General features: G+C 35.4%; 3 protein-coding genes and 1 long non-coding RNA gene across 7 annotated transcripts; 2 read left to right on the forward strand and 2 right to left on the reverse strand.

The window, feature by feature from the left end:
- Window positions 1-240: 240 nt before the first annotated feature.
- On the reverse strand, window positions 241-6,164 carry LOC112798294 (casein kinase 1-like protein HD16). The gene is made up of 16 exons (XM_025841559.3): window positions 5,193-6,164; window positions 4,906-5,034; window positions 4,729-4,802; window positions 4,523-4,592; window positions 4,379-4,434; window positions 4,204-4,275; window positions 3,993-4,087; window positions 3,847-3,913; window positions 3,551-3,680; window positions 3,237-3,455; window positions 2,985-3,115; window positions 2,102-2,276; window positions 1,918-2,008; window positions 1,501-1,658; window positions 772-960; window positions 241-593 (listed from the first exon to the last, which is right to left on the reverse strand). The coding sequence occupies exons 1-16, from the start codon at window positions 5,559-5,561 to the stop codon at window positions 534-536; spliced, it is 2,085 nt and encodes a 694-aa protein (XP_025697344.1). The 5' UTR covers window positions 5,562-6,164; the 3' UTR covers window positions 241-533.
- Window positions 6,165-8,899: 2,735 nt separating this feature from the next.
- On the forward strand, window positions 8,900-11,402 carry LOC112798298 (high mobility group B protein 15-like). Of its 3 annotated transcripts, none has more exons than XM_072215674.1 (6): window positions 8,900-9,036; window positions 9,554-9,766; window positions 9,870-9,948; window positions 10,142-10,322; window positions 10,401-10,873; window positions 10,964-11,402. In XM_072215674.1, exons 2-6 carry the CDS (start codon window positions 9,597-9,599, stop codon window positions 11,327-11,329), a joined length of 1,269 nt encoding a protein of 422 aa, XP_072071775.1. In that variant the 5' UTR covers window positions 8,900-9,036; window positions 9,554-9,596; the 3' UTR covers window positions 11,330-11,402. The 3 variants fall into 3 exon arrangements, with proteins under 3 accessions (XP_072071775.1, XP_072071774.1, XP_025697347.1); XM_072215673.1 differs by having other exon boundaries at window positions 8,901-9,036; window positions 9,551-9,766; XM_025841562.3 differs by lacking the exon at window positions 8,900-9,036 and having other exon boundaries at window positions 9,450-9,766.
- Window positions 10,160-12,714, reverse strand: LOC140178508 (uncharacterized). The gene is made up of 2 exons (XR_011871678.1): window positions 12,365-12,714; window positions 10,160-10,795 (listed from the first exon to the last, which is right to left on the reverse strand). It is a non-coding gene; the product is annotated as an uncharacterized lncRNA (long non-coding RNA).
- Window positions 12,715-13,621: 907 nt separating this feature from the next.
- Window positions 13,622-27,684, forward strand: LOC112798296 (callose synthase 3-like). Of its 2 annotated transcripts, none has more exons than XM_029298091.2 (44): window positions 13,622-14,118; window positions 14,229-14,331; window positions 14,415-14,679; window positions 14,771-14,871; window positions 14,961-15,085; window positions 15,167-15,260; window positions 15,369-15,479; window positions 15,561-15,677; window positions 15,837-15,929; window positions 16,488-16,579; window positions 17,048-17,174; window positions 17,350-17,487; window positions 17,615-17,691; window positions 17,781-17,877; window positions 18,195-18,317; window positions 18,402-18,519; window positions 18,645-18,979; window positions 19,104-19,156; window positions 19,237-19,297; window positions 19,562-19,643; window positions 19,723-19,772; window positions 19,856-19,942; window positions 20,101-20,235; window positions 20,326-20,420; window positions 20,553-20,637; window positions 20,730-20,890; window positions 21,144-21,267; window positions 21,594-21,700; window positions 21,792-21,936; window positions 22,017-22,168; window positions 22,719-22,828; window positions 22,929-23,057; window positions 23,165-23,233; window positions 23,435-23,621; window positions 23,730-23,889; window positions 24,222-24,341; window positions 24,427-24,545; window positions 24,640-24,723; window positions 25,133-25,245; window positions 25,321-25,550; window positions 25,804-26,604; window positions 26,701-26,751; window positions 26,967-27,152; window positions 27,254-27,684. In XM_029298091.2, exons 3-44 carry the CDS (start codon window positions 14,490-14,492, stop codon window positions 27,500-27,502), a joined length of 5,883 nt encoding a protein of 1,960 aa, XP_029153924.1. In that variant the 5' UTR covers window positions 13,622-14,118; window positions 14,229-14,331; window positions 14,415-14,489; the 3' UTR covers window positions 27,503-27,684. The 2 variants fall into 2 exon arrangements, with proteins under 2 accessions (XP_029153924.1, XP_072071773.1); XM_072215672.1 differs by having other exon boundaries at window positions 13,884-14,118; window positions 14,226-14,331.
- The last annotated feature ends 268 nt before the right edge of the window (window positions 27,685-27,952 follow it).

Consider the following 27,952-nt stretch of genomic DNA (forward strand, 5'->3'; position numbering starts at 1 on the left):
GTTCTCAGAAACAAACGCAGCCTAAACGTTCATCACTCTAGCAAACATAACACATCTTCTATCTGCATCCCTCGCCTGAACAAGGAAAGGGGGCGGGGCTGTAAAACAATGGAGGCCTACTGGAAGGCTATGGGCGTGCGTGCTTTGCAAGAGGAGTAAACTCTCTGTTTTGGATTTAAATTCTAGTTATTAACTCATTATGATTGGCTTAAACCCTTCATTCACAAAGAGCGTTATCCGTACAAGCAATTGTATTTTCTTATTAGCCGTCTCTATTATTGGGTCATCAATCTTTCTTGAAAATCATACAAAAATTTTGGTAACACCTACATATACATATTGGAGGAGCATAAAGCTAAGCTGTATAGATTAACATTAAACACATCCCCCACGCAAAGAACTTACAATAGAATGGGAGAGAACAACAACACTATATAACAGCCGAAGATACAGTTTCCTGCTTGCACAACTAAACACAAGCAGAAAATATGATTCTATTCCAAATCAATCAATGCTTTGATCTGTTGAAGATATCAGCATACAGTGCGCCCATAGCACAAACAAGCAAGATAAAGGTTCTTTGACCATTTTTCCTGAACACAAACAGAACCAAAATGAGTCGGTCTCATTATCAATTATGAGTAATACATTGCTTATGCAAACAAACCCGTCAATAGTCTTTTGCATTAGTAAGACCCGATGTCTATGTAAAACTTTTCTGAACTAACAGTGTAACTTAACCTTATGAATTACTCACACGACAAACTATACCTTAACGTGTGTGCTGGGAAATTGAGATGTGCGTAGTGTTTCCTGAGTTTCATCACCTGGCCTGCGCCTTGGAATACTTAATATAAGAGCAGATTGATCCCATGTAGCAGCAGTTGCTGTAATCCTGTAACCATTATCCCATCGTCTGTGGATGCCCTCACTAGGATAGAGAAAATCAAGCTCAACAACCTACATTGATAACATGGATGACAAGAGTTAAGTCTAAACGCACAAAGATAATACAACGTGCAGACAACAGCAGCTCAAAAGCAAGAGTTTTCCGGCAAAATAATTTTTCAATATATTTAGACAGAAAAAGAAGTGCTCATCTACATAAGAGAAAGTGAGCAATAACCATATTAAATCATTTAAACTATAAACACATTTGAACCAAGAATAAGTTATCAGATTTGTAGTTGAAGTCTAACTTGACCAGATAAAAAGAAACCAATGTATGTTTGTTAATAAAGCCAAATCTGGGACTGCATTTTGTAAATAAAGCCAGAACATTACTAATTGTCTGATTCAACTTAACTAACAATACTTGAATCTGGTAAAATTGGGCCAAATTCTTTGGAGGCTTTCAGTATCACTTTGCAACAAAAACCATGAAGTAATAGCACTTAAAAAAAATACCAAAAACATAGTGAACAGAAGCTCTACAACAAATGCTCACATAAAACAGAAGAATCATTAAATCCAAACCATCCAACACTTTTGTCAACAAACCTGATCACTGAATCCAGCATTTCTAGACATAACAACACCCCAGCGACTTCCGGCAGTGGCCATCGAGGTGACATGAAAACCTTCTCTCCACTTCTTGTTTATCCATTTGAAGGGGAAAGAATCACTTACTTTGTATGATTGTTGTGTGTACTGCGTGCCTGTGGACATTAGGCCGTAAGTCATAAAAGATAATTGTATAATTATAATCCTTCTATGATCTATCAATAAAAAAGGTAGAATCCATATATGAACTGAGAGACCAAATTATAGCCAAAAACCTAAATTTAAAATAAGATCTCAGAAATAAAAATCAAGCAATGAAACATTAAATCTTCCATGGTATTTGATAACATGAATAACCTTTGGAGAGAAGTACAAATTCATATTTATCATTTGTTACTTAACAAATAAACAGACCTTTTGACATCACCACAAGAGAGCTTCCATTATTAGCGCCAGCTATTGAAGTAATATAATAGTTCTTTTCCCACTGCTCCATAATCCATTCCTAAATAGAAGCAGAGTCTCATGGATAAACTTCAAAAGTTGAAAATAGAGAATGGAGTTTTAGGCAAATACAACATATAACATACAAATTCACCTTGTGCAAGAAAAATGGTGACAACTTGTAAACTTGAGTTGTAAAACCAGTTCCAGCATCCATAATAAGCGCCCAGAGATTGGAACAAGATGCAACACAACTAATAAGAAGGCCATCTGCAATCCCTCTCTCAACATGCTGTGCTAGTCTTGCATCAGCTACATTATAGTGATACCTAGTACACAACCAATTCAAAGTTCAAAACCTGGTAGTGGTCATGGTCACATCTCTTCTAGGTAATAGCTTAACATTATTGCACAGATGAAGAAAAATAAGGCCTTCATCAACCAAACCACATCAATACACAAAAGGAAAAGGAATATCCAAGCAACGAAAGAATACGTTGAATTTCAGCCAAGAATGCATTGAATTTAATGAACTAAAAAAGAGAACCACTTCCAGTTCAGAAGTGCTCCACAATAAACTACCAAACATATAGGGACACCGTCATTTAGATGTAATTAATACTGAACAATGATATTAAAGAACTGACTTGACATTAAAGGTTCAGGCAATACAATCCAAAAAAAAGACTTCTTTGTTTGGAAAGTCTAATTACACATTAGTGAATTAAGTGCAAGGAATAAATTTAAATTTATTCTACATGGACATTTGATTGCTGATGTTGAAGGTATACATTTTGAATTATTTTCGAATATCTCATTTGATTAACTTAGATATCACATGATGAGTAGTTTGACTAGTTTCCTGAAATAGTGTAGTCAATTTATAGTTTCCTATTATTTATTGGATTTCTCCTATTTGTCTTTTTAATCCCATTGAAGTTAATTAGGTTTATATGCCAACCACAGGACAACTTTGTACGTTGGTAAATAAAAGCCATCATATCAAAAATAAAAGCCAGGTTAAAGGGCAGATCTACCTTTGTTTCATTGGTAGTCTGGCATTGTAAACTGAAATCCATTGTGTAGCAGGAACCCCCAAACGAACCTTCTTTTTGGGTTGTGAATCATCCTCGTCCTCAATATTCAATCTACCCCGCTTTTGCCCAACCTGATTAATTTTGATTGCGGAATAAATGATCATGATGTACACAAAGACCCACCAAAAGAATAAAATATATAGAAGATAGAGCCGAATATAACATCCCCTGAGATTATGCTATCATGAGTACCTTTTGAGCACCTTCAGTGTTAATCGGCCGCAATGCAGGATTTGGACCAAGCATACCATCAAAAAGAGAGATTAGCTTGGAATAGTTTGGTTCTTCATCAAATTTCATGTTCACTACAATCTCAAGAAATTGCCTAAAAGGAGGAGGGCAGAAGCAACAGAGCATCTCTGGAGATGTTCCCATCTTCTTTTTGCAAACAAGGAAGGACTTGTTATCACCCTAACAGAGAAGGCAAAACAAGATTAACATCCTAAGAAAAGAAAGTCAATTGCCACAGCAAAGAGTTGATAAGAATATGTTAAAACAGCATATACCTGATAACCTTGCCATGGTAACCGCCCTTTATGAAGGAAGATGAGTGTATATGCCAGAGATTCAAGATCATCCCTTCTACTAGCAGTTCTTCCCAAGTGAGCATGAACACTTGCATATCGAACAGTCCCTCTAAAGAATTTTTATAGATAATCAAATCATCAAGAAAGTTGATAAACAGATAAGAACTAAAACATTGCATGTGTGTGTATATATTTATTTATGGGTGTATGTGTGTGTGTGGAGAATTTAAAATGAAAAATAAAATTAAGTAGTAAAAGGAGGCAAAAAAGGAAACCTAAACATATCTGGACGTTGATCATATTCAACATGCTGCCCACTGGAGGTGTCTCTCCACTTTGTTGCTGCAACATGTTATATGTAAGAAAATATAAAGGAAAGAGGGTAAATAAGAAATTCCACCCTTGAAATAAAATTGCTAACCTAATCCAAGGTCAACAAGGTACAATTTCTTCTCTTGTGGTGTCCCTGGCTGGCCTAGTAAAAAGTTCTCTGGCTTTACATCTCCATGCACATATCTATGATGAAAAACAACAACAACAACAAAACAAATATAACATATAAAAACTAACTCAATTATAACAAATCACAAAGAGAACCATTGAATGCAAAAAGCATCTGCAAAATATCATACCCTCTTGAATGCATTTTCTCCAGGATTGACAAGGACTCAACAGCTATACATGCAACCATTTCTGCAGGCATCCTACACATACAAGAGACAAGAAGAAAGAAAAAGGGAGGTCAGAGAAATAACAATTACTTATTGCATAAAAGAAGATACAATCATGAAGGTGGATTATACTCACGCCTGGCTTGAAGAGTTCCACACATCCCACAAGCTTGGACCAAGCATGTCCATAACCTGCAATATACATACATATATATAAATTGTCAAATGTTTAAGTTGGCAAAAAGAAAATATGATGATCGTTGTGTAGATTATATCATACCATTACATAATATTCTCCTTGTCTTCCTTTATAGTGTACCTTTGGTATTCCATGACTGCCACCAAGGGTGCTTTCAACAAAACACAAACGACCAAATCTCAGGCAATTTTACTAAAACATAAATCATATAATAATGCAAACCAGCTCACGACATATGTAACATACTAAATAATAATAATAGTATTAACACTAAATAGAGTACCTACTTGTAAACTTGCCACTCATAAGGAGGGCCATAATTACAGCCTTTACTATTCCTATGTTCAAATTTTAGAGCCACCTGAAATGAGAAAGATGTCAAACAAATTGAGCACATACATTTGTTGAAAACTAAAAAAAATCGTTAAGCGAACCCTCGGGTAGGTATATAAAGAGAGGATTACCTCAGTAGCCCCAGGGCCACTAGTACGATCATTACCCCCGGTAACTCGACGGCCAACAAAGACTTGACCAAAGCCACCTTTGCCCAGCTTCCTATCCACCTTGTAGACAGGTGATCCTCCCACTTGAACCTGCCGAATGAAAACATATCAAAACAAAAACAAGCAACAAGTTATCGACCAGTGCAGCATTATTCAATGATGACGTTGAAACAAACACAATAAATAGAAGAGGCATGTTCGTTGATTAAGCAAGTAGTTGGGGGAGGGGGGGAGGGGGAGAGAGATACCCTCTCAGGAAAAGGAGCTGTGTTGCCCTCATCCTCTTGAGCAACGCCCTTGTTGGCACTCAACCCGCCACTCTCGTCACCCATTACGCCGACTTCAATCCGCTCTTCGCTCTTCTTATTCTTCGCGCGCTCTACGTCGCTCTCGGCCTCCTCTTCCGATATCACAATCACTGGCTTCTCCTCCTGCTCCAACTTCTTCGCCGCCAAGCGGGTCCTGGGCCTCTCCTCGGCCACCGTCGCCGCTGCCGCAGCCGCCCTGGCGACCGCAGCTCGAGTCTTCACGTAGTTGGCCGCCGGAGACGGTGGTTCAGCGATTCTACGGCCTACCTGAGCACGACCACGCCGCGGTCCACTACGAAGCTCCGGCATTCTCCAAACCCATGCAATCGGTTTTCACGGCGCCGATAACCTCGATCGTCATATGCGTCACGAGAGATCAGAGACGAGTTTCATAGCTGAGATTGCAAGTTTACGGAAGGGATATTGAAGAAACGATGATTCTGATGGCTCTGTGTATAATAGGAGAATTAGGGTTAGGGTTTGAAGGGTGAGGAAAGTTAAATGATTGATTGCAGTGTTGTGTGCAGAGAGAAGGGAAAGAGGAAATTTTTTATGGAAAATTTTGGAATACAAAAAATGGAATGATATTTTTGTGAAATGAAATGAAATCTTAGAATTATATTTTTTTTCCTGGTGGACCTCACCCACTTTGTTTTTGTTGAAAACAGTCAAAAACTCAAATCTATCCAGACATCCAGATTCCAGTATACTACTGTATTTACTATTTACTAAACTGTAAGTAACGGGATGGCGATGTAAGACTAGCTTTTATTTTTCCCTTATTAAGGGCTATCTCCTCCTTAAATCTTCACAACACAATCATCATTCTTTTCTTATTTCTCTTTTCTTTGGTATAAATAACCATGTTTTACTCTTTTGATTTAACAAATCTTGCCTGTGAATAATTGTAGAGTTAAATTTTATATTTTTACAATACAAATTCTTGATTTCCTCTTTTTAAATAATTATTATTATATATGGATCAAATTTAAACAAATCTATATCGAATTGTTTGATGCTTTTATATTTTTGGAAGATTCTTCATTCAATGATTCAACCATTCTAACATTAGTTCTTTATGTACTAAACATAAATAATTGCTTTCCAACATTAAATAGTGTGGAACACTCCAAACATAGAATGAAAATTATAACTTTGAAAGTTTACTTGTGATCCGATCCGAACAAGTTCACGTTTGATCATATTTAATTTAAATGGCTTTTGGATTAGTTGAATTTCGTGTGTGTTTGTGTGCATTTGTTTTTAAGATTTCAACTCACAGATAACTTCTCAGTTCTCACTGATGAGATTATTAATCTTTATATTGTTTAGGTTTAGTTTGAAATAAATATACTTACGTGAATGATTTTATTAGAAATAAAAATAAAGGTATGCGAGAGATTAAAATGTAATCGAATACATTATAAAACCTTAAAATCAATTGGCTCAAGTAGAAGAATCACCACTAACAACTTGTGCGTACAATGAGAGTTTAATTCTCCAATCAAAATAAGAATAATTTTGATGGATAATGTCATAGGATTAAATAAGATTTTACTATCTAAAATTAGTACCTAATTTTCTTTTCTATAATGAACTAACTCTTTGTTTTGGAAGCAAATAAAAATAGATTTTTTTTAAATTATTTTTTTTAGTTTAATTTTGTATTATTTAATATTTTTTATATTATTTCTTTGTGCTATATAAAAATTATATGTTAAGAGATTACATTTGAAAAAATTATTAAAACTACGTTGTTTTGAAGTGTATGTGTTGAGATTTCATTTCTATTTTAGTTCATCAGTGCTTAACGACAAAAATAACTGGAAGTGATAAAAAAATAAAACAACGAACTATATTATTTTTAGAGGATTAATTAAATTGATTTTATTTTTTAGATACCAATGAACTATTTTTCACAAACTATTTTAAATATTATCTCTGTTTGCCAATTTTAATTCAATAGTTATTTTATTTACCTAATAAGATTATCGCAAATTTAAATCTTGCACATAAATATTTCAATTAAAACTTAAGGGATTTCGCCCGAGGTATATAAATTGGAATTTAGTACATTTTGAATTTTTTAAAAGAAGAGATGAAATAATAGATTTTCATTTTATATCATTAAATCACTATCCTAATTAATTATGTTAGGTATAATATTAAAATTAGTTATTAGTATAAGATATATTAAAAATAAATTAAATAATACATATTTATATATAAATATATAATAACTAATTTTAGTAATTAATTTGAGTGCTTACATGATATTTTTGTTATCTTAAATAAATAAATTTTTGCAGTAAGTTTTTTAGCTTTGTACCACTTATCTTTCCCTTAATTAAATTTTAAGTTATGCCTTTGTTTCACGGGATACATACCTAAAGAGAAATATATAACATCAAAGATAAATTGATAGCATCATTAGAAAAAGAGTAAAGCATTGTTTTTTTCCTCAATATTTGTGGTAAATTTTATTTGCGTTCTTAACGTTTAAATCGTCCTATTTATATTTTTAACGTTTGTAAAAGTAATTTAATGTTATCCCGCCATCAATTACACTTCATGAGCGCTTTTTTTATTTTTAAAAATCTCTTCTTAAAGTTAGAATACAAATGTCTGAGATAGAATCGATCATCTATTCCGAAAAATAGTTCATCAAATGTTGAAACTAATTTATACAACATTTACATAATTAACTTTTCTAGTGACATAATTGAATCTAAACATAAATAGTAGGTATAATATTAAAATCGACCACATTCAAGTGAGACCTAATTGAGAATGAATACATCTAAATGAGAATAATTGAAAAATATAATCTGATTTGTTAGTATAATTGGTAGTAGGATAACATTGAATCACTTTTATAAACGTTAAGGAAACAAATAGAACGTTAGGGACACAAATAAGACTTACCCCAAATATTAGGACAAAAATGATACTTTACCCTTAGAAAAATTAAGCCAATGTTGATGCAGATCGCGACTTAGATTTAACTAAGTGACGAGGCATATGTATGTGGATCATTGTATATAAAGATAAAGATGAAAATATAATTAAAATGATAAACGAGAAGTTACAAGTTGGAGCTCACAAAATTTGAACGAATGAAGAAAAGGGAAAATAGAAGAAGATTATGGTGGAGAGAAAAGGATAGGCGAGAAAGGTGGTATGTGATGGACTAATTCCAAATCCAAATTCATAGAAATTATATAAATAAATGATAAATGATTGTTGGCTATAAATATGAAATACTCTGATCCAATGTATCTGATACATATATTTCTCATCTATCGCTTATTTTTATGCTCAACTTTAACTTTTATCCCTTTGTTTCCATTTTGATTAGTTTCACAAATTGGGCCGTTTCAAACGGGAAGTCAACATGACACGTTATTTTTGCTATTTCATTTCACCCTCACATTAATTTTCTATTTATTCTTATTTGTTCTGAATTTACTATTATAGAGGAAGAGCTTTCATAAACATATGATAAATATAAATTCAGACTTTGCTCCTAATTAAGGCCAACAGGAACAAAGCCATAATAATCCCATGAATTTCTAACTTAATGAGGTCAAAATTTCAAGTGGGTATATATAAACTATCTCTACTTAAAGGTTCTTCATCATTCATTCCAACCATCTATAAACAAAAATACAGAGAATAACGGATATTAAAAGACCTAGTTTATAATACTTGGTTTATTTCTTTTTGCCCTATATCATTTCATTCATTTGCATCATAAGATTCCTCAATTCCCAGTTATTCTTTGGTAAGTTTTCATTATATCTTTCACATTTTGACATCTATATATCCATGCCTCTTTCTGTCATTGGGTTTCCTCATTGTCATGTTTGCTTTTGTTTAACTACGTGCGTTATTTTATTTACTCACTCTCTTTTCTTTGTCAACGTTGTTATTTCATGAATACCAAAAACAAGAAAGCAGCATTAACCAAACATGAACTAATAACGTACATAACATCACACTGAGAAGTTTTTATCTGTGATCACCTATATATACTTCGTCCTTTGTCTTAAGAGTGTTATCATATGAATGTCCAACTTCACTTATAGCATATACGTTTTGTAAAATGTGTTCTCTAGCTATATATGTTTTAGCCCCTTCTCTCTTCCTTTTTATAGTACTTTTACCTTGATCGATATTATAGAGTTGTTCATCAGGCCTTAATTGATGGTTGTGGATTTGTTCATCAAGTGTTAATTTGCAGAGTGATTTTGATGTATGCAAGGCTTTGTTGACTTTTGTGATTTAAATGATGATAGCAGTTAGCAGACATATATATGATCTTTGAAGGAGTTGTGTATTCAAATGGCATCAACATCTTGTGTGAGTAACATGCCATTACCCGCCACTACTATGACTTGGAACTCTCACCAAAATCCTGCACCACTTGCAAAGTATGAGGAGGTTACAACGAATCCCAAGCTTTTCATGAGTACTCTAGAGAAGCTCCATGCTGATATGGGAACCAAGTTCATGTAAGAAACATTTCTAATTAGTTTTCATGTATGGCATGATGAAACATATTTGGTGGTTTAATACTCATCATGCATGTCTATTTTATATTTTTATTTGTTGTAGGATACCCATTATTGGAGGAAAAGAACTGGATCTGTTTCACCTCTTCATTGAAGTGACTTCTCGAGGAGGGATTGAGAAGGTACCATTAGCTTTTGGAAAAGTGTAGGGAGACAATGAGAATACTAAATAATGTGAATAATGGAATAAAAAATGAAATTGTTTAGATTCCTCATTGTCTCCCTAGCGAAATTGTTATGTTTTTCGTGGACAATTTGTATTAATTAGGTAGCTTGCAACTTTAATTTCCGAGCGTAGTTTGGTGTGTGTTGCAGATTATCAAAGAGAGAAGATGGAAAGAAGTAACTCAAACTTTCAACTTTCCATCAACAGCTACAAATGCTTCTTTTGTGTTGCGCAAGTACTACTCTTCACTACTTTACCACTATGAACAAATTTACTACTTTAGAGCCGCAACTGGATGGAACCCTACTTTAACTGCTTCTTCTACTGCTGGTGTGTATAGCTATAGCTTGTTTATATATATATGTATATATATAGTACAAAAATAGTAACTTCACTTCAATTTGTCAGATGTTGTGCAAAGAGCACAATTTTCACAGCCTTGTCTTGGCTTCCAACATTCAAGGGTTGATGCTACTGCCGAATCATCTCAAGGATCTGCAGCAGTAGTTGGAGTGATCGATGCAAAATTTGAAAGTGGATATCTGATTACAGTTTCAATAGGTTCAGAGGTGCTGAAAGGTGTACTTTATCAGGATCCACATCCACATCCACATCCACAGGGAGCATTTCAGAGTGTTATGGCCAAGAACACCAACAATAATTGTAATTCTTCATTGGGTGTTGTCCACCGTCGTCGTCGTAGGAAGAAATCAGAGATCAAAAGGAGGGATCCTGCTCATCCAAAACCTAACAGAAGTGGCTACAATTTCTTCTTTGCTGAGCAACATGCAAGACTAAAACCACTACACCAAGCCAAGGACAGAGAGATTAGTAGGATCATTGGTGAACTTTGGAACAAGTTAAAAGATCCCGAAAGATTAGTAAGCTAATTAAGACAACACTTAATAATTATTAGTTTGTCATAAAATATATTAACTAGCAGCTTAACTGACATGTATATGTGTGTTCAGGTATATCAAGAGAAGGCTTTAAAGGATAAAGAGAGGTACAAAGCAGAAATGGAAGATTATCGCCAGAAACGCAACAATAATAATAATGCTGCTATGCTGCCATTGCAACAACAGCTTCCGGAAATGGATGAGAACGAGGAAGGCTCTCTTCAAAGTCAAACTCCTGAAGAGGAGAGCACTTCTGGTGGTAGCGAAAATGAGAATGATATTAACATGGATGCTTCTCTTCCTCTTCCTCCTGTTACTACTACTACACTGCCTCCTCAACCTACATTTTTTAGTTTAGACAAACCATCCATGGAAGGAGATTATAACCTTGGACATCAAAATATCCATGACTCAAAAAATATGTTGACAATGCTTTAGCGCACCGAACACATTTTGTTTTCTACTTTTTCTTTGCAATTGCATTCTATATAGCAACAAATCACCTGCACAATTGTATTATTTCATTATTATAAATATTCAAGTGCAAGTATTTCGCATTATGCTGCACACAAGTAGCGTAGAATCACTAACAAAATTTTGTTCTCATTCGACACTAATTTAAGTGTTTTAATTTTTTACGTTTTCTCAGTGTTCTTCAAATTTTGGAAATTATTCTTTGAGCATATGAATGTTTATAGTAAATTTTTAATATTCTTCATATATCTTTGGCCTCCCTCTATAATTCTGTAACTATGAATTTATTAATGATAGCAAATCATTAATATTGATAAGCCCCACCTCTTGACATTGACATTGATATTGATGTTGTGACACTGTGATTATTAGATTGATAGCAATAGATCAATATTAATATTCAAAACGACATTTTCCTCCTCAAGTTTGATAATAGATTATAATGCTTTTAAAGATACTAAGTAGTGGTGTAAATCATAGCAAAGCGTAAATATATAACAGAATAGATAATATAGATTGAACACATATTAAGCCTAATAATTAAAAGAGTAAACTACAATTTTTACTTAATATATAACAGAATAGATCAATATTAATATTTAAAACGACATTTTCTTCCTCAAGTTTGATAATAGATTTAGATTATAATGCTTTTAAAGATACTAAGTAGTGGTGTAAATCATAACAAAGCGTAAATATATAACAGCATAGATGATAATATAGATTGAACAAATATTAAGCCTAATAATTAAAAAATAACAAAACTAACAATTATTTATTCTAAAACAAACTCTCATAACACCGGTGTAAAATTACAAAGAAATAAACCAAAGCCTCTTCCCACTAGTTTTTGGATGACAAGAAGAAATCAACCAATAATTCTGGTGAAGTTCAAATATAAAAGAATCCAAGATAGCTATTGTCTCAACTATGGTAAAAAATATTGTAAAAATCCAACTGCTATGGCAATATAGAACCTAAAGGAGCCAAGATACATACCTGGACTTGGAGTTGCACAGGTAAGATCATTAGGAACAAGGACTGAAATGGAGGAAGAAGGAAGCAGTTCAAGATGGCAAAGGGCAGAAATAATGGCGTGTGAGTACACAAACAACAAAAGAAAAGTGGAGGAAGTACAAGACTCTGAAGAAAGTAAATAGTAAATGAACGAGGGAGAGGTGCTGCAGTGGAGGGAGTAGGTTCATGGAAAGTGCAGGACGTTATGGGAGATGAAATCCTTATAAAAGAGCAGGTAAGGAATATCCCAAAAATCAGCTGATAAATAAAAAAAGAAGAGAAGAAAATGAAAATAAATTTACCAGAGAGTTAGAATTAGAAAGGATTATGACAAAACTAAAAGAAAAAATAGTAGAATATAAAAGTGAAAAGAATGGAAGTGGGCTAAGCAATTCAAAAGTGAATATAGAAATAGGAGAAACTTGGGCTTTCTTCAATATTCCCCAATAAGCGCAAAAAAAACTTCTCTGGATTAAAAGACAAAGGTGCAGACAAAGGGGTTCAACCAGATCGGATTTTTGGATTTTTTTTGGATTGACCATGGGTTTCTGTTTGGGCCAGATTATTGGTTCAGTTCTTGACAACAAAAAAAATAAACGAAGAGAATTAAAATATAATGATAAAAAATTAAAAATCAAGAGAAACGCCAAAATGACTAGATAAAAAATCGTATAAATATTAAATACTATTTAATATCTGGTTAAGACCTTATAAAGGCGCAAAGTCGTTACATCAGGAAAATTATATAAATAACATGCATCATGGATGCATAAAATAGGTATATTATTGAAGTGCCTTTGTAACTACAAATTCTCTTTTTGGGGTGTACAAGACAGCGGAATTCCGAATCAAGGTGAAAATAGGCTAATATTAGTAATATCCACTGCAAGATAAATATCATTATTAAAACAAGAAAATACTATAATATTTAAGGAAAAAAACAAGTTGGATCAAATGTAAGAATATAAAATTTAAGAAAAAGAATAATTTGATCAAATGTAAGAATATAATAAAGTAAATAAGAAACAGAATTTCGACCCAATATTCAAAGAAAAAGTTAGAGCAGAAAATGATTACTGTTAAGCGAGATAAGATGCTGCCATTGATCAGAATATATATACTCTTCAGATAATAACTTAATAAAATAAGGTCTACTAAAATAACTAAATACTAAAATAAAATACAGTGGTTAGGGAATCTTTCACTCTCTTAAGTCTTAAGCATTAAGATAGGAGCTATAGAAAACCGAAAAAAGTGTTTTGGAAGGAGAGAGGAACAGCTGTGAGGCATTGTGGTGTAGTAGAAGTAGAAGGGAAGCAGTAGTGGCAGGAACGTTATTTGGAGGAAAATGTGACCCATTTAGAGAAAGGACGCACCGAAAAGTGTGTGTGACCCACCCCACTGACGCTGCTCATTTTACCATCTTTCTTAAGAATCTCCACTGACTAGACAATGACATTGACAGGGGTCTCTATACTCTCTAATCTCTATGGTTTACGGTAATGTATGGTAACGTATTAATGCAACGTAAATGTTAACTACCAGTGATTAACATTACTGATTACTTATCAGTGATGATCATTAACAAAAACAACAGCATAAATCAGCAGCTCCTCTCTGATTGTTTGTGCTGCATCTCTCCGCAACCCTCCCCACCCTGCTATTTACCAAACAAAACCAGGCACCACTATCCTGACCAAAAAAAAAAAAAAAAACAGGCACCACTACTGTACTTGGTAACCTTTCTCAATTAGTATTTATTTGAAAATTTTTATTTTTACTATAATATAAAGCTCAGTGTGTGTGATGTAGTTTCTTTTTCCCCTTTTCCTTTGCTTCGAAGTAGCTTTAGCTTGCTCTCTTTGAATCCCCATCCTCACCCAAACCGCACATTCTCTCTTCTTCTGTGTGTTCTGCTCTTCTAGGGTTTCTCTCTTGTGCTTCATAAGGTAACCATCCAGCTCTTGTCTTTTCCACAAGCATTCAATGTCATTTCAGTTAAGTTTCTCACACACTGTCCTCTGCACTGCAGATTCTGCTGGAATCTCTAGGCTCATTGTTTGTGAAGTGAAGAAGAGAAAATAGGAGAGGAGATCAGAGGAGCAGGATGTCGTCCCGAGGGGCGGGGCCCTCCTCGGAGGCGCCACAGAGGCGGATCATGCGGACACAGACGGCGGGGAACCTCGGGGAGTCGATATTCGACAGTGAGGTGGTGCCCTCCTCTCTTGTGGAGATAGCTCCCATCCTCCGTGTTGCCAATGAGGTTGAAAAGACGCATCCCAGGGTTGCTTATCTCTGTATGTTACTCCACTACTCCCTACTCCTTCTTTACTCGCTCTCCTTTTCTTTCTAACTTCAGCTCATTCTGGATTCCCTCTGTTCTTCTAGGTCGCTTTTATGCATTCGAGAAAGCTCACAGGTTGGACCCCACTTCAAGTGGTAGAGGTGTTCGCCAGTTCAAAACAGCCCTTCTTCAACGACTCGAAAGAGTAACCTAACCCCATCTAATCTTCCCGCATTCCTTTTAAATTATGATGTGAAATCTGGCTTACATTGTTGATATGTTTTATTTTGTTAGGAAAATGATCCCACTCTCAAGGGAAGGGTCAAGAAAAGTGATGCTCGTGAGATGCAGAGTTTTTATCAGCATTACTACAAAAAATACATCCAAGCTTTACAAAATGCTGCTGATAAGGCCGACCGGTACATTATTCTCTACATAACTTGCAACTTACTATGATCCTCAACTGTTGTATGGCTAATACTTTGCCTCTTTTCTTTCAGTGCACAGCTTACCAAGGCTTATCAGACTGCTAACGTTCTTTTTGAGGTTTTGAAGGCGGTTAACATGACTCAATCTATGGAAGTTGATCGTGAGGTTATTTTCTGTGATCATTTCATTCATCAATATTTCATACGTTTCTAAATTTGTACCGCCCTTATGTTACATACCATGGACTAGACTTTGCCATCGTCATTGTATTAGATTTTGGAAACTCAAGATAAGGTTGCAGAGAAGACAGAGATCTTAGTCCCATACAATGTTCTTCCACTTGATCCTGATAGTGCAAATCAGGCAATAATGCGATTTCCTGAGGTATAGTCTTTATTATCTTGGGTTTATAATTCTGAGGCTCTACATTTGAGGAAAGTGTTGCTCATAAATAACTCTTTGCAGATACAAGCTGCTGTATATGCTCTTCGTAACATCAGGGGCCTTCCCTGGCCCAAGGACTACAAGAAGAAAAAAGAAGAAGACATTCTGGATTGGCTTGGGGCGATGTTTGGATTTCAGGTAGTAAAATAGAACCTGGAAATGCCAGGTTATTATTTGTTTGAGTAATCTTGTCTTGCTGTAATTTAATTTTTATGGAAAGAAAAGTTGACTTAGTTGTTACTAATTATTCAAATTGACCTTCTTTGCAATGCTTCAATGGTGTTATTCAAAATGCAGAAACACAATGTTGCAAATCAGAGAGAGCATTTGATTTTATTGCTTGCTAATGTTCATATCAGACAGTTTCCGAAACCTGATCAGCAGCCAAAGGTGAGCTTTTAATTGAACAATTGAGTCCAATTTTCTTATGTCACTGTACTCTTTCTGCTGCTTCTGATATTATGCAATATATGGTGCTTTTACTATCTTGTGTAAGTCTAATATTGAAAGCCCGTTCTGTTGTCATGTTCAATTTTCTAGAAAGACTTTATTGCTATTTTAAATTTCCTATATTTGTGCAGCTTTGTAGGTTTTACGTTTGGGTGTGGGTGAAGATGCAACAGTACAATTTTCAGTTTGCAGTGTTTTAGATTTTGACTTGTTAAGATTCACTGCATGAGATATATTTTGTTGATAAGTTGTGATGTTATGTAGCAAATTATTTCTTTCTTTGTGATGTACATGTTGTCTTCTTGCTGTATTTCATTTTTAAAGAGTCGAATGGAAATGAAACGTCTTGCATCTTACATATCTCATTAATATACATTTTATTTTGCTAGCAATGTATATTCATATTGGGAAGTATGTGCTGGGTTCTACTTGTAGTTTACAAATATAGGTATACTAATTGTTATACCTCTTTCTTACTTGTATCTTTTATGTGATTAGTTGGATGAGCGTGCACTGACAGAAGTGATGAAGAAACTTTTCAAGAATTACAAAAAGTGGTGCAAGTATTTGGGTCGGAAAAGTAGCTTATGGTTAGTTCCTCTGTTTGGTTTTATTTTTAAGGAAGTAGATTTTCATAAGACGGAGAGAAGAATAATACAAGATAGTGGAGCGGTCCTCTATAGAAGTCAGAAGAGCATAAATTATTCAAGAGAGCTATCTATGGAGCATAGCTTTCCAATCTCTCAGACTCTCACCATGGCTCTCTATTTGGCTATTCTCCTAATGCTGAAATAGATTACTTTAAAACCAGTGTCTAGGACTGTGTGAATCTACATGTATAGAAGAGATTTTGAAAATGCTTCCTTTCCAGTTTATCATGGATTAAATATTAATATGACTTGATCTCCATATTTGCTGTCATGAAATTGAGATGTGAATTTCAACCGATGTATTTGGGGTATGGGTTCTTATATGCAGATGGTTTAACTAATCTTTACCTGGAAATATGTATATCTGTAAGTTCTTCATGTGATATACGTTATGGATGAACATTGCAGGTTACCAACCATACAACAAGAAGTGCAGCAGCGGAAGCTCCTATATATGGGTCTGTATCTTCTAATATGGGGCGAAGCTGCCAACCTACGATTCATGCCAGAATGTCTTTGCTATATATATCACCATGTACGCTTTGTAACTTGAACCATTTTGCATTGTTATTTCTAGTTAATTTTACTTCCCACTATATTTAATATGTTTGTATGTTCTGTGAATAATAACTTAATAAGAGTTTAACTTTCCATGGGATAATTTCCTGAATATTGACATGATTTGAGATCTTTACTGATGTCTTCTGTAGATGGCGTTTGAATTGTATGGAATGCTAGCTGGTAATGTCAGTCCAATGACGGGAGAGAATGTCAAGCCAGCATATGGCGGTGAAGAGGAGGCTTTTTTAAAGAAAGTTGTTACTCCAATATATGATGTGATTAGACAGGTTATTCTCTGGTTAATCATTATCTTTGCATCATTTTTTCCAGTTTTTGTGGCCACATCCTTATAATTTTTTTTTACAAAAATATGTATTGTTTTTATGGGTATTAATATTACTTTGCTCCAAAAAGGAAGCTGCACGGAGCAAAAAGGGAAGGTCAAAGCATTCACAATGGAGGAACTATGATGATTTAAATGAATATTTCTGGTATAATTTGCTCTGCTTTGTACCCCTTTTTCTCTTGTGGTTGTTATTAATACCTATCTGGGTATAAACTTCTAGTGATCCAATTGCAGGTCAGCTGATTGCTTTAGGTTAGGTTGGCCAATGCGTGCTGATGCTGATTTCTTTTGGGTGCCATCAAATGAGCAGTCTAGTTTTGACAAATCTAACGTAAGAATGCTTATTAACATCTCATTTTCTCTTCATATGTTTACAGCCTTTATTTTTCTTCCCACTCTTTCTTAAGTGAGCGACAGTACATGTCGGTTTGAGGTGATTCACTTGCACTAGAAATTTTGTGAACAGCTGCAAGGCAAGGTTCATGGGCCTCCTAGGATTCTTCTACATTTGTAAACCCTGGTTGCTAAAAGTTATTTTGGTTAATTGTGTCTATTTCCTAGTGTGAACTGGGAAATGTTTATTGAGTATATGTCAAAGATTCATAATGTGCTTCTGTATGTTAAACTTGCTCAATCTAAAATTTACAGGATGAGAAGCCAACTAACCCAGACAGATGGGTTGGGAAAGTGAATTTTGTTGAGATAAGGTCATTTTGGCATATTTTCAGAAGTTATGATCGCATGTGGAGTTTTTTCATTTTGTGCTTACAGGTAGTGATTTTATGAATTCTGTTGCCTCCTCTTTAGTGCCGTGCAAGTGGAATCTACTTCTGAAATTGGTTAATTTGTCATTAGGCAATGATTATTGTTGCTTGGAATAAATCTGGTGACCCAATTGCAATCTTCAATGGTGATGTGTTCAAGAAAGTGTTAAGCGTGTTTATCACGGCCGCTATATTGAAGTTTGGGCAAGGTATGTAATCAAATTTTGTTTGCACACCTCGGTTTCCTGCTCGAAATGTACATTTTAGGAATTTTACTTGCATTTCATTAGGTGAAGGTTGCTTATAGTAAATCTTATTTTACTCACTTGGGCAGCTTTTCTTGATGTTGTTCTGAGTTGGAAAGCACAACGGAGTATGTCGCTATTTGTCAAGTTAAGATACATTTTGAAAGTTGTTTCAGCTGCAGCGTGGGTGATTGTTCTGTCAGTTACTTATGCGTATACCTGGGACAATCCTCCTGGGTTTGCTCAGACCATCAAACGTTGGTTTGGAAACGATTCTAGTTTTCCTTCATTGTTTATTTTGGCTGTTGTTATTTACCTGTCACCAAATATGCTCGCTGCTGTATTCTTTTTGTTCCCATTCATTCGCCGCTTCCTTGAGAGGTCGAACTATAAGATTGTGATGCTAATGATGTGGTGGTCACAGGTATACAGTAATCCAACCTTGTTATATATCTTTTAGTTTAGTATATCTTAAGAGCAGGTTTATGCTGTTACAATTGAGATGTTTAGATTCTAACTTGGTCTTTCTAATGCCTTAAAATTGCCAGCCTCGTCTTTATGTTGGAAGGGGGATGCATGAGAGCACATTTTCCCTTTTCAAGTAGGAATCTAAATTTCAAAAGTTCATTTTGCTGTGAATTAATATCTCATATTAATGCATTCTTGTTCATTTTTTTTCAGATACACAGTGTTTTGGGTTCTCCTTATAATTACAAAGCTTGCTTTCAGTTACTATATAGAGGTGATGCATTTTCATTTATTCTAGAACTAACTAGAAATCTTTGATATTGTTTCTGATAGTTTCTAATAATTCTCCACCATTTGCACAATTGTGCTTAAACCTTTTCCATGGCTACAATGTAGTTATTGTTGTAAGCTTCATTGGAGTTTTAGACATAACTACATAACTTCTATGATTTCAACACTTTCCTTATTGTCTTGATGATTTCTTCTGTATATTCAATATAATTTTTTTAAAAAGAACTTCTTTACATTGTTATTACAGATAAAACCGCTGGTGGGACCTACAAAAGCTATAATGGGTGTAAGAATCACGACTTTCCAGTGGCATGAATTCTTTCCTCATGGTAATAAGTTTGAATGCTTAGTCTTTGAAATAATGCATCTCCTCAGAAAAGATTTGATCAATGCTTGTGTGCTTTGCAGCTCGGAACAATATTGGTGTTGTTGTTGCACTTTGGGCGCCAATCATTTTGGTATGGGTTTATGACGCACCTATTTAACTTCCTTTTTTGCGTATCAGTGTCTGTTGCATAACTGTATTACCACTTTTCTTCAGGTATACTTTATGGATACCCAAATTTGGTATGCAATATTCTCAACCTTATTTGGTGGTATTTATGGTGCATTCCGTCGTCTCGGAGAGGTTAGTCTATTGTCCAATCATATGATATGTATGCATTTTCTTTCTCTGCTTTGGACTATTAACCTGATCATATACTGATGTTCCGTATCTCGATACTTCTATGTTGGATCTTCCATAATTTAGTTCTTATCCTAGTTTATTGATTATACTGGTTTCAGATACGGACGTTAGGAATGCTTAGGTCTCGTTTTCAATCACTGCCTGGTGCCTTCAATGCTAGTTTGATACCAGAGGAAAAGAATGAACCAAGGAAAAAAGGATTAAAAGCCACTTTATCTCGCAGATTTGCTGAGGTTAACTATCATACGAACATGTCAGTTTCTTGAGCTCATGATTTGAGCATCTGTATGTTGGATTAACATTACTTTGCTTGGTGGATGCAGATCCCATCTAACAGAGGGAAGGAAGCTGCTAGATTTGCACAACTGTGGAATCAGATAATCACCAGCTTCAGAGAGGAGGATCTTATTAGCAATAGGTAATTTGAGCGTCAGTGTTGAGTTCCTGGATCTTGATTCCCCCCAACCAAAAAACACACCAAAAAGAACCCACTAAAAAAATACAGAGTACTGTATGTTTCCTCCAGTAGTGTGATGAGGTGTTTATTCAGGGAAATGGACCTTTTGCTTGTACCTTATTGGGCTGATCGTGAGTTGGACCTTATACAATGGCCCCCCTTTTTACTTGCTAGCAAGGTTTGTTTATTTCTTACTTTGTTATGAGAATCTGCTGCATTCTCTTCCATTTGCTCCTTTAGTTAATCTGTCTGTGGCTATGCGCACGTTAGATCCCAATTGCATTAGATATGGCTAAGGACAGCAATGGAAAGGATAGAGAGCTGAAAAAGAGAATTGATGCTGATCACTACATGTCTTGTGCTGTTCGTGAGTGCTATGCTTCATTTAAGAGCATCATTAAACACTTGGTTCAAGGGGAACGCGAGAAACCGTAAGTTTTTTTTTGAAGCTGTTTGTTGTAGTAGTTTATGTTAAGTTGCTGTACTTTGTAATTGATAGTCTAATGTAATACGCCTAATCAGTTCCAAATTCTTAAACAATGTAGGCCACTTGATAAAATGATAAAGGAAACAGCTAGTTAGTATTTGTCCTTTTTGACACTAGATCTTTTGAAATTTGAACTTTATTCTGACAGGTTTTGTTCATCTTATTTATATTTGGCTTTTTGGTGTCTTCCTTAACAGGGTTATTGATTATCTTTTTACTGAAGTAGACTCACATATAGAGGACGGCAAACTGATAACCGAATTCAGAATGAGTGCCCTTCCTAGCCTCTACGCACAGTTTGTTCAGCTAATAAAATATTTGGTAATGTTTTAGCCTGTCTTTTATTGCATTTTCTGTGTGGCAAAATCTTTTATTTTTTATTGGGAAAGGGAGGATGGTTTTTTTTTTTGGGGTGGGGGGTGTTGAAGCAACATAAGCTTAAGTTCTCTGAAATGGTTTTGGGGGAAAAAATAATTTGTAATCACGTAAAAGACATGCCTTTAGTGTATGATCTAGATTAAGTTTTGGTGGAAAGCTTCCCTTTCAAAAGTTTTTTCTAATTAGATTTTGATTATGAACTGTCTTCAACAAAAAATAGCCTAGTGTAAGCACAGAATTCCTTCATGATATTGTTATAATCGTTACAGTTGGACAATGATAAGAAAGATAGGGACCAAGTTGTAATTCTGTTCCAAGACATGCTGGAGGTGGTGACAAGAGATATAATGAGGGAAGAGCAGGATAATGTATTCAGGTAATGCATTCTTAGATTGCTATGTCTATATATCTTCAAATTGCATCTCATTTCCTCTGTTGATTTTAATTATGTCATTGTGTTTGAATAGTTTGGTAGATTCAAGCCATGGTGGGACTGGACATGAGGGGACGCTTCCCCTCAACCTTGAACCAGAGCCACAACATCAGTTATTTGCATCTGAAGGAGCTATCAGGTTTCCGATTGAACCACTTTCAGAAGCTTGGAAAGAGAAGGTTGTTACAAATGAATTGTCATGCTGAAAGTTTGAATAGTGAATTGCATTAATTGTGACTGTCATATATTTTTTTGGTAGATTAACCGGCTCTACTTGCTGCTTACAACAAAAGAATCTGCGATGGATGTACCATCCAACTTGGAAGCAAGAAGGCGTATTTCATTTTTCTCCAACTCACTGTTCATGGATATGCCAATGGCACCAAAAGTTCGCAACATGCTTTCGTTCTCGTAAGCTTTTAGTCCATGATGCTTTGCCATTTTTTTCCGTTGAACTTTGAATCAGTCAGGTTAAAGATCACAGAAATTTTTCATAATGCAACTTGCATTATCTTCATTTGTTCCTTTCTGTTTATTCTTATGCGCTTACAATTCAAGTTTTTTTATTTAAATTATATTAATTATAATGATATAAGTTATAGTTTGGTATTGTGGACTATTCTATGCTAGTACAATGAACAATGTGGCAAATGTGAATGATTAACGAGGAAGAAACAAAGGCTGTATTGAGTATGATCTATTGAAGAATAAAGGCTGTATTGAGTATTATCTATTGAAGAATATCTGGCTATATAAGTTGCCGAAATTCATTTTTTAATATTTCAGCATGAAATCATACCGGTGTTGTGTCTTGTCAACTAACTAATTAATGAGTATATGGTTATTTATTTCATGTTGTCAAGTCCATCTCGATTAAGGTGCATGTTTTTCTTTCTCCACATTTCCAGGTGCATATACTCCTTTAGAATTAAAGCTTGGTTGTTTTGGACTTTGCTTGTAGGGTTTTAACACCATATTACACAGAAGAGGTTCTATTCTCTTTGACTGATTTGGACTCACCAAATGAAGATGGTGTATCCATATTGTTTTACTTGCAGAAGATTTTTCCAGGTTAACCATTACCCCGTACCTCTCTTTAATGCATAAATGTTAACTTTCATGGGATGAGATATATAACACTTTGCTTGTTACTTTGGTTACTGATGCACAGATGAATGGACCAACTTTCTGGAGAGAGTGAACACTAGTGAGGAGGATCTTAAAGGAAATGAATCTGAAGAATTAGAAGAAGAACTTCGTCGCTGGGCATCATATAGAGGCCAAACATTGACTAGAACTGGTTTTCTAACTCTCTTATCTCTGTCTAATTTAGGCCATTAGTTGCTAGCCTGAGTAAGTTACAAGCTAGTCTCTAACTCATTGCATTTGATTGTAACCTTATTGCAGTAAGAGGCATGATGTATTACAGAAAAGCTTTAGAGCTCCAGGCTTTTCTTGATATGGCCAAAGACGAAGGTGATTGTCTCTTTGAAATGACCAACTTATTCATAATAAATAAAATATTAATTATTTTTTTATTATAATATTACTTTCTGGTGTCATTCTATATATATAACTAACCCCGCCTAGTAGTGGGATAAGGCTTAGTTGTTGTAGTTGATGAGACTTACAGTTTCTTGAATAACTTTGTCTGACTGAAATGTTTTGAATGACCAGACTTGATGGAAGGTTATAAAGCCATAGAAAACTCGGATGATAACTCAAGCGGGGAAAGGTCATTGTTGACACAATGTCAAGCAGTGGCTGATATGAAGTTCACATATGTGGTATCATGCCAACAATATGGTATCGACAAGCGATCTGGTTCTCCACGTGCACAGGACATATTAAGGCTTATGACAAGGTATGCATCAAAGCTCAAAGGTTGTTGTGGGCTTTAATATACCTGTTTCTGAAATTAGTAAAAAAAGTTGATTATTTCTTATATATTCCTTTCATATCTTCATTGCAGATATCCTTCACTACGCGTTGCCTATATTGATGAGGTAGAGGAAACTAGCAAAGACAGAGACAACAGACAAAAAAAGATCAACAAGGTTTACTACTCTTGTTTGGTTAAGGCTATGCCAAAATCCAGCAGTCCTTCAGAACCTGAGCAGGCTCTTGATCAGGTATTTGGTATATAAATGACTTTTATTCCTTTTAAGAATTTTTATGGGATGAAATAGAGAAATTTCAACTAGATGTATAGTAAAAGGAACAGTAGAAACTAGGCATGCATCAAGGTTGTCCATTCAGATAGCAGCTCTGAGCTAAAGAAGGGAATAGGGTGGGGGGAGGGGGTCTATACCTAGCCTTTGAATATTTATAATTTCCTCATACTGAAATGTCTGCACCACCATTTCCAGTGAATTAAATACAATCCCTGATATGAACTGTTGACAAAGCTATCATTATATGAACATAATGTTACTTCATCTCTTCATTGGATTGTATGAATCAGGTCATATATAAAATAAAGCTTCCTGGACCAGCCATTTTAGGAGAGGGCAAGCCTGAAAATCAGAATCATGCAATAATTTTTACACGTGGAGAAGGCTTGCAAACGATAGATATGAACCAGGTATCTTTGATCATATGATAAGTTCAGATATTCACATCATGGTAAAGCCTCATGATTGCACGTGCTCAAGGTGTGCCTTTTATAGGATAATTATATGGAAGAAGCTTTGAAAATGAGAAATTTATTGCAAGAATTTCTTAAGAAGCATGATGGTGTGAGGTTCCCAAGTATTCTTGGACTAAGGGAGCATATATTTACTGGAAGGTAACCTCCCTCCCTTTTCTCTTTCCCGACTAATGCTTTTGCAACTACAGGTCATAATTTGAATTTTCTTTTACCTTTCTTGCTCTGGTTTTAGTGTTTCTTCCCTTGCTTGGTTCATGTCAAATCAAGAGACAAGTTTTGTGACAATTGGACAGAGACTGTTGGCTAATCCGCTGAGGTAAGTTTTTATACTTCTTTCCAGGTGCAGGATAATAAGTTAATAACTACACAATGTTGAATAATCCTGTTGCTTTCTAAAATAAAAGAATAGCATGCTGCAGAGTCATAAAGCTAGAGAGAGAGGAGGATGCAAGCGTGGGGGTTGGGTGGGAGATTGATGATAGAAACATTTGTTTCTTTCGTCCTTGCCATCCTTTGTTTTGGTTGGTCTATTCACTGTTTTATGGAGAAGTGAGAGAGTAACAAAATTAGTCTTTGCTTCTTATTTTAATACATAGCTATGCTTCTTATGGGCTTTTTGGTCTGTTAGAGAATACCCAAGATTTGGACTGCAAAATAGCTACAGAATGTTTGAGTTCTCTCTACATATTTATATCTGTTTTCCTTTTTGTTGTCTGCTTATGTAGGGTTCGTTTCCACTACGGTCATCCTGATGTCTTTGATAGGCTTTTTCACCTTACAAGAGGGGGTGTGAGTAAAGCTTCCAAGGTTATCAATTTGAGTGAAGATATTTTTGCTGGTACAGTATTGTCCAATTCCTCTTTACTATTTGATTTTTATCTGCAGTTTTAATTTTTGTTTTCTTTTCCACCAGGATTCAACTCTACACTGCGGGAAGGCAATGTTACTCATCATGAGTACATACAAGTTGGGAAGGGAAGAGATGTGGGTCTCAACCAGATTTCTATGTTTGAAGCTAAGATAGCTAATGGAAATGGAGAGCAAACACTAAGTCGAGACATATACCGACTTGGACATCGTTTTGATTTCTTCAGAATGCTGTCCTGTTATTTCACCACAGTTGGATTTTATTTCAGCACACTTGTATGTAATCACATGATTTAAATTTCAGTAACATATTATGCAGTTCTTTCTTTTTCCTGGTCAATTAGGGGAAAACATGCATGTGCATGTTTGTCTCCGCAAACACATATGGCAGCTCCTGAACTTTTAAAGATCAGGAGAGCTACCATGCTAGCAAAGACTCACTGATGAGGCGCTCTAGTTATTTTTTGCCCCATTTTTGGTTTTTCTATATCATGGCTTCTGAACAGCTCCCCTCCTTTAACTTGTGCAGATAACTGTTCTCACTGTATATGTATTCCTCTATGGTCGTCTCTATCTTGTTCTGAGCGGGCTTGAAGAAGGTTTGAGTACGCAGAAAGCCATTCGAGACAATAAGCCTCTTCAAGTGGCTCTTGCTTCTCAATCGTTTGTTCAAATAGGATTTTTAATGGCTTTGCCCATGCTGATGGAAATCGGCTTGGAAAGAGGCTTTCGAACAGCACTTAGTGAGTTCATATTAATGCAATTGCAGTTGGCCCCTGTGTTCTTCACTTTTTCGCTTGGGACAAAGACTCACTATTTTGGAAGGACATTGCTTCATGGAGGCGCAAAATATAGACCAACTGGCCGAGGGTTTGTTGTTTTTCATGCCAAGTTTGCCGACAACTATAGACTGTACTCTCGCAGCCACTTCGTTAAGGGTATTGAGCTCATGATATTGCTCATAGTATATGAAATATTTGGTCAAAGTTATAGAAGTGCTGTTGCATATATCTTGATTACCATATCAATGTGGTTTATGGTGGGAACCTGGCTCTTTGCTCCCTTCCTGTTTAATCCATCTGGCTTTGAATGGCAAAAGATTGTTGATGATTGGACTGATTGGAATAAATGGATTAGTAACCGCGGAGGTATAGGTGTACCACCCGAAAAAAGTTGGGAATCTTGGTGGGAAGAGGAACAAGAACATCTCCAACATTCAGGACTGCGGGGAATTATAGTGGAGATACTGTTATCATTGCGATTTTTTATTTACCAGTATGGTCTTGTATATCACTTAAATATCACTAAAAGGAACCCAAAAAGTTTTTTGGTAAGTCTTAACCTTTGTTCCCTTTTCCTGTATTTTATCTCACCTCAAACTTGCAAGTTGAGTGGAATAACGTATATTCTTTCTTTGGCTAATCAGGTATATGGCATTTCATGGTTGGTGATCTTTGTGATATTGTTTGTGATGAAGGTTAGTAGCACCTTGCTTTCTGTCCTATAGCTGCATATCATAATTCATATAATTCTGCATGTTTGTTTCTTTGGTGTATTTTTTGTTCTATATCTAGCTGCAGCCTTTGGTTATGCATTTATGGGGAAAGTCCCTTTTGTGTTTTAGACGATGGAAGGCAACTGCTACTTTCTGATGATCTAAGAGTTTCTGATTTCGTTTTTCTCTTGTTTCAGACGGTATCTGTTGGGAGGCGGAAATTCAGTGCAAATTTTCAGCTTGTCTTCCGACTAATCAAGGGATTGATATTCCTGACTTTTGTGTCGATTCTTGTGACTTTAATTGCCCTTCCGCACATGACAATGCAGGACATTGTCGTTTGTATTCTTGCCTTCATGCCAACTGGTTGGGGATTGCTGCAGGTGCTTTATTATTAATCTTTCCATCCCCGTCGCACTAAATAAATGTATATTCTTTTCAAGTCTCCTGCTTTTGGATTTTCATTGCCATTTTTATTTTGCAGATTGCACAAGCATTGAAACCCGTGGTACGGCGTGCGGGATTTTGGGGATCAGTGAAGACTCTTGCTCGTGGTTATGAGATTGTGATGGGTTTGCTTTTGTTCACTCCCGTTGCGTTTCTTGCTTGGTTCCCGTTTGTTTCAGAATTTCAAACACGTATGCTCTTCAACCAAGCCTTCAGCAGAGGATTGCAAATTTCCCGTATCCTTGGAGGTCAAAGGAAGGAGCGGTCGTCTCGCAACAAGGAATAGTTTGTCTAAGAAAGCCTTACTATTATTATTTTAATAGCCCGAATACCTTGTTATATATAGCTCAACAAGGTTTTCTATAACAATTGTAATTAGTTGCAAGTAACTATGAATGGGACGTGGTAAGAGGCTTAGGCTTGATTACTATCAAACATTAATGCAAGTTATTTTCTTATTTGGTTTTATCTGTTGTATTCCTTCACGATCTCAAACTAAAATATTTAGGCCCTTTGATGTGCATCCTAAAGGGTAATCAAATAAAAAAAAAGAGAGGAACCCCGAACATGGATGCACTGCCTCACGAGGCTAATGCCTTAACATGAATACTTGTAATTTGTAAATAATTGCCGAGAGCACTTCTTCTAGCCAAAGAAATAGCAATACCATTCGCATCCCTTAGGACAAGGTTCATTTGCACTTCCCACTCTCTACACATGAGCTCCTTAATTTTGG

The sequence above is a fragment of the Arachis hypogaea genome, chromosome 14 (assembly GCF_003086295.3).
Source record: "Arachis hypogaea cultivar Tifrunner chromosome 14, arahy.Tifrunner.gnm2.J5K5, whole genome shotgun sequence".
NCBI classification, from domain to species: Eukaryota; Viridiplantae; Streptophyta; class Magnoliopsida; order Fabales; family Fabaceae; genus Arachis; species Arachis hypogaea.